The sequence below is a fragment of the Solanum stenotomum genome, chromosome 10 (assembly GCF_019186545.1).
Source record: "Solanum stenotomum isolate F172 chromosome 10, ASM1918654v1, whole genome shotgun sequence".
NCBI classification, from domain to species: domain Eukaryota; kingdom Viridiplantae; phylum Streptophyta; class Magnoliopsida; order Solanales; family Solanaceae; genus Solanum; species Solanum stenotomum.
Window position 1 is genome coordinate 11658843 of NC_064291.1, and position 6567 is coordinate 11665409.

Below are 6567 nucleotides of genomic sequence, written 5' to 3' on the forward strand. Positions count from 1 at the left end.
TAGTGAAAGTATAAGTTTAATTAGCAAAGAATCTATGAAAGAAATACAAAAAAGAAGGATGAATCTCATGCATATGTGATTAATAGTAATTGGACTTAAATGATTAACTAGAAAAAATCTAGGAACAAAAGTGCTAGTTACTTTATATGATGATAGATGGGCAGAATCAAAAAAGATCTATAATAGGTCTAACAGAAGTAGATATGACCAACAACGGAGGAATATTTCACTGTAGCCTAGACTTTATGATAAATTCAATTGAATTTGGTAAATATATAAAAATAGGGATACGAACTAAAGGTTACGAAGAAATGAACTGCGGAAATAATTTGCTAGTATGCGTAGGCTTCATAGGAAAATTAGCCACTAGCAGCAGCTCCAAGTTTAAAATCAAAATAAATGATGCAGTAGGTTTAATGGAACATAAGGGAATAAAACTAATGAAACTCTTAAAAATAAACTCGGAAGAATATGCTGGTAGAGAACGAAATTTAGAGAAATTCTATAAAAAGGAAGTTTTAAGACCCAATGACCACCTTAAATATGCTAGTAACAATGGACAAACCTCGATCAGATTTACCGACTATAAGTATTCAAACCAAAGGAAAATAGATGAAGACCTCAAAGACAACACCACCGAAACAACAATAAACATGGAAGGAATGAATATTCAGATCATAAAAGAAGACGACTACGAAGTAGATAAATCAATAAAGAAAGCCAAAGAGATACACGAATTAGATACAAAAGCAATCTTCAGATGTAAAGGCTGCAAACTAAGAAGAATAAACTTCTCTATGGTAGAAAGACACTTCAAAGAATGCAGAGCTAGAACAAACAATTATGGGTATAGACATGAGGAAGACACACAAGAAGAAAGTGATGACGAGACAACACGTAGTTTAAAAGAATTTATGGAAACCGCTTCGACTAGTTCAAGCCCCTTCCAAAAAACTACACCCTTACTACCGGTTGAATATACCATAGGTACCTTACCAAGGCACAGAGTCTTTAGACAAGACCTAACTACAGAACCAGAAATGGTTAGACCAATAGGAATAAGAATGACAATAGAAGCTCCTATCAAACTTCAAGAAGAGAGAGATAGAGGAAACATACTAAATATAGCAACACATGACCTCCAATTATGGAATTCAGTAATAGACGTATGGAAAGGTATAGTGGTAGCAGACTACATACATCATTATAGTGAAACAGATGCAGAAACCATGTATAGGTATATGGAGACCTTTTTAGGAGAATCAATTAAAGGGGTATGGGAAGCATACAAAGTAGCTTACCTTCAAAAGTTCCAAGAATTGGTAAACATGGGACCAAACCCGTACAAATTTGCTAATAAAATATACAACATAGTAACAGGAGAAGACCCAAATAGTGGATTGGTAGTATTACAAAAGATGCGTTAATAAAACTAGAACAACTTAGCATAAATAATTGGTGCCATATAAAGAACTTCCTAAAAGACTTCTTCTATTATTGCGCCATAAGCGGTAACGCGTTTGACCAAAGTTTAGGAAAGAAACTTTTCAATAAGCTCCCTGGAGCCCTTGGAAGATAAATAGAAGAAATATGAAATAAAAGAGAAGGAGTGATGCAAAATCCAACAGCAAATTGGTCCATAAGACATAAAGTACAACATGTAATGGAGATACTACAAGAAAAATGTACAAACATACAAATACAAAAATAGTTGAAACAAAGCGTGACTGATTTCTATAAAAATATATATACAACGCAAAATTATGATCAAAGTAAACCACAAAGAAAGTATAAAAAGCCATATCAAAGTAGACATGACTACAAACCTAAGAGAAAGTACTATTTAAGAAAGTCAATTGCAAGAAAACCCTATCTGAACAAAGATAGACATGTAAGAAAACATAATAATAACATGATTTATAAAAATAGACTAGCTTGTTTCACATGCGGAAGTGAAGAACATCTAGCCAATACTTGTCCAGGAAGAAAAAACAGTAGGAAAAGAAATGCCTAGCTTATAGAAGATTTCCAAGAAACCCTGATAAATATAGACGAATATATGTCAGATAACGAAAGTATATATTCAGTAATAAGCATAAATGCCATAGAAGGAGAAAGACAAGACTCATCGGACTCAGAAGGAGAAACATTAATAAATGAAATAGGATTAGAGAAGCTATATTTAAATAACCTAAATAACCACACCTTTGTCAATATACAATGTGACCACAAATTTTCCATGGGAAAAGGTTTAGACATCCAGCGATATTTTAATTTCACAGGATATCCAAGTAAATATAGAAGAGCAAAATGCATGAACTGCTACTTACAAGGATGCATCTGGTGCATTGATAAGGTGTTCAACATTAAAGTCAAAGACGAACAAGTTATCACAAAAGAAAAATCGCTAAAAGCATTAGAAGATAGGATAGATAATTTAGAAGAAAGAATGGGTAAACTAGAAAAAGGGAAAGACGTAAACATAGAGGAAACTAGCCAAATCAACAATAAATTGCCCAAACTAGAAATAGAACTCTTAAACAAAAAGGAAGAGGTCGCGTGATTTGAAAGATTGATTTGTAACGAAGACAAAAAAATTAATACCATAAAAATCTTGACTAGAATAAAAATTCAATACTATGAGATAGAAACTCTCACTCTAGTAGATTCAGGATGTACGAAGAGTATAATAAATAGATGCATCTTGCCCCCAGAAGTAATAAAAGAATTTTCAGAGCCACAAAGCACCATGCAAATGGACAAATCCTCTAATATATATGAGCATTACATTAGTGATGCAAAAATAAGTTTTTTAAACACTTGTGCAGACTTCTATAAACCTACCTATAAGTTAGGAAAAATCTGGGTAAGAAATCTAAATATTAGATAGACATTGTTTTAAGATTAGACTTCTTACTACTTAATAATGGAAGTTGTCTTCTTAGCAGAGATGGAATAATATTCTCAAAAAACACTATTCAAACCACAATAACAACCGAATCTATTCCAACAAAATCTAGATATCTTACAGACACTAGTGAACTTAGCCCAAATACTCCAAAAAAAATGTGACAAATGAGAAGAGTGTACTAGTAGCAAGATACATATTACAAATGTAAAAGAAGAAATTGAACTATTAGAACTTAGTGGTTCAGATACAGACGATGTAGAGAAGAATTACACCTTAATAGAAAAAATACAGAGTTTTACAACTTTAAAAAGGGGATTACAACACATAGGAGTAATAAAAAATCAAAAGGATCTAGAAGAAGTAATTCTAATTCTAGATAAACTAGAAATAATTGGAGAAAGACCCTTGAAGCATTGGGACGCCAATCTCATAACCTACAAACTAGACATAATTAACCCAAAATACAAAGAAAAATAGCCACTACAGAATCAACAAATGAAGACCTAAAGGAATTCGAAGATCAAATAAAAGAGTTACTAAAGTTAGGAGTAATCAGAAGATCAACATCAAAGCATAGATTAGCAGCGTTCATGGTAAGAAATCATAGTGAAATAGTAAGGGAAAAAGCAAGAATGGTTATAAATTACAAAAAGACTCAATGATAACACCTGAATGGACGGATATAAGCTACCAGATAAAATAGAGCTAATAAATAGAATACAAGGAAGAAAGATTTTTAGTAAGTTTGATTGTAAGTCCGATTACTGGCAAGTAAAAATGCATGAAGATAGTATAGAATGGACTGCTTTTACATGTCTAGAAGGACATTTCGAATGGCAAGTAATGCCTTTCGGACTAAAAACGGCCCCTCCAATTTTTTAAAGAAAAATGGAATATTTTCAGAGATTATAAAAACTTTATTCTTGTATACGTAGACGATATTTTGGTATTTAGTAACAATACTAAAGAACATCTAGGTCACTTACAAACAGTCTTTAAGCTATTTGTAGACAACGGTATCATAATTAGTAGAAAAAAATGAATTTATGTAAAAACCTCATAAACTTTCTAGGAGTAGAAATTGAAGAAGGAAATATTAAATTACAACCTCACATAGCAAAGAAAGTCCTAGACATGCCAGACAAATTAGACAAAACTAAAGATTTACAAAAATTTCTAGGGATTTTAAATAATGCAAGGAATTTTATAAAAGACCTAGGAAAAATAGCAGGACCCCTATATTCAAAAGCAGGAACTAATGGACAAAAGACATTCAACACGGAAGATATAAAGTTAGTGCAAAAACTCAAACATATGGTTAGAACCATACCAGACTTATCACTCCCATTAGAAACTGACTACCCAATAGTCGAAACGGACGGAAGTCTAGAAGGGTGTGGAGCAGTATTTAAAACAAGAAAAAATAAGTACAAAGACAAAAAAGATGAAAAAATATGCGCCTACCAAAGCGGAAAATATAAAGAAAGGGGAACATGAATAGTATAGACGCAAAAAAAAAAAAAAAAATATATATATATACTGTGTGTGAGATGTATAAAAGGAATTTAAGGAAAGAGATAACTTATTCCGATACTAATTACTAATCCTAAAATAAGTTATTCGAAACTTGCCAATAAAACAACCTATTAATGTAATATCTCACATCAAAGAAAGCCTTACTTATTAAGTTTGTTTTATCCCTAAGAAATGGACAAATAAAAATAAACGGAGACAAAGAAACTCATACAGAAGAAATGAGACGAAATGTCATTTATCACGTGCTGCTTTAACTCATACTTGGCCGTTTGCCATCTTTGTAGACATGTCCATTTACCACTACGTACTTTCGGAAAGTGACGGCTATTTATGAACCAACTATATTATTGATGTGTTAAAAACGTGGCTTTTACCTTTTTTCTAAATACACCCACCCACCTTGTACCCCACTACTTGTATATATTCATCATTCAAAATCCCCTTTCTTCTTTCATATCACAATTTCATCATCCATAACTTGTAAATTGAAGAAAATGAGAAGAAATTGTAATTTGGAGCTTAGGCTTATGCCACCTTCTCTTTCAACTTTTTCTCCTAACAATTGCAATAATACCTCCTATTTTTCAATGTAAGTCTCTAATTTTTTTTTTCTCATTTTCTAATTCATCGTGATTATAGTCCTTGTAATGATTATATATTTGTTTTTCTTTACTATATATAGGGAGGAGGATAAAGAAAGCACAGAATTAGAGAATAAATCTCAGCCGTTAACAATATTTTACAATGGAAAACTTGTGGTTTCTCATGTTACTGACCTTCAGGTATGATTTTTTCTCTTTTTATTTTATGTAGCTTATTGTTATTTTCGGGGTGTAGGGACCTTCTGTGAACCCATAGGTCACTCTATCATGACTATGCATGATTTTTTATTTTTTTTTATTTCTTAGAACGGAAGGATCTTTGTACGTTCATGAGCAAACCTTACCATATAGTAAATAAAATGATTATGTTGTTACTCTTTTTTTTTTTTTACTCTTTTTACTTTTTTTTTTGTAGTTTTTTTTTAATTTAATTTTATATAGACATGATGTAAACTACAAGATTAAACAATATTTTTGATATATTTTTAATTTAAAATTATAAAATTTATGTATATTTTTTTTGTTTGAATCTGTATCAAATTAAAATAACCAAATAAATTGAAAGAGAGAGACAATAGAGGCATCTTTTCTTTGAGTGTAAAATTTGTTGAAATTTCAAGACAAATATCAAACTTTCGTAGAGAATTAATTTGGTCAAACAAGATGCACATTTTTATTCTTCTTTTAATATAAAATGATAAAATCTTTATTTAGATCAAAAAAATTGTGGCCATTAAAAAGAACCATTTTCATTATCTTAAATAATTTATTTTAGATAATTAAGATTGGGGTAATTATTTCACCAACCACTCATTGCCGTTCAACGAATTAACGCTATTATTTCTCATATTTATTTCTCATAATAATAAATGACTTTTGTTAATCATTCTAATTTATTTATTTTTCTAAATACAGGCTAAAGCTATAATATATCTTGCAAGTAGAGAAACGGAGGAGAAAACAAACAAGACTTCTTCACCAATGTCTGAACCGTCATCACCATTATTACAACCTCAAACTGTGAAGAAATCTCTACAAAGATTTCTACAAAAAAGAAAAAATAGAATTGAAACAACTTCGCCATATCATCACTAACTTAATTTAGTTCCATTATTTGTACATATGTTTTGTATTTTTGGATCTAGAAATTAGCATATCACTTATTTTATAGCTTTGTCTATACAAAATTTTCTTATTTAATTTTCTCTCTGTTTAGCTTAGAAGAACATTGCACACTTTGACAAAAAATGAAAATCAAGGAAGCATTAGATGTGAAATCAATCATAGATATTATATTGTCTCAGTACGAAATGATAAAAAATACAAATAATCTTACTCAAGATAAAAAAAAAACGCGAATAATTATGTAGGGGCAACCCAACAAATATAATGGCCTAAATCAAAACTTTAATACAAGGCTTATGAATTTATTATTAAAAAAACAAAAAAAAAACCTTATCATATATCTTTTTGGTATTATATTAAATTTTCAATATTTTTTAAAAAAAATTAAGTAAT

At 30.4% G+C, this 6567-nt stretch overlaps 1 protein-coding gene across 1 annotated transcript; it reads left to right on the forward strand.

Moving 5' to 3' along the window:
• The first annotated feature begins 4910 nt into the window (after positions 1–4910).
• Positions 4911–6249, forward strand: LOC125842536 (protein TIFY 5A-like). Its single transcript, XM_049521844.1, has 3 exons — positions 4911–5036; positions 5130–5229; positions 5965–6249. Exons 1-3 carry the CDS (start codon positions 4942–4944, stop codon positions 6142–6144), a joined length of 375 nt encoding a protein of 124 aa, XP_049377801.1. The 5' UTR covers positions 4911–4941; the 3' UTR covers positions 6145–6249.
• Positions 6250–6567: the final 318 nt, after the last annotated feature.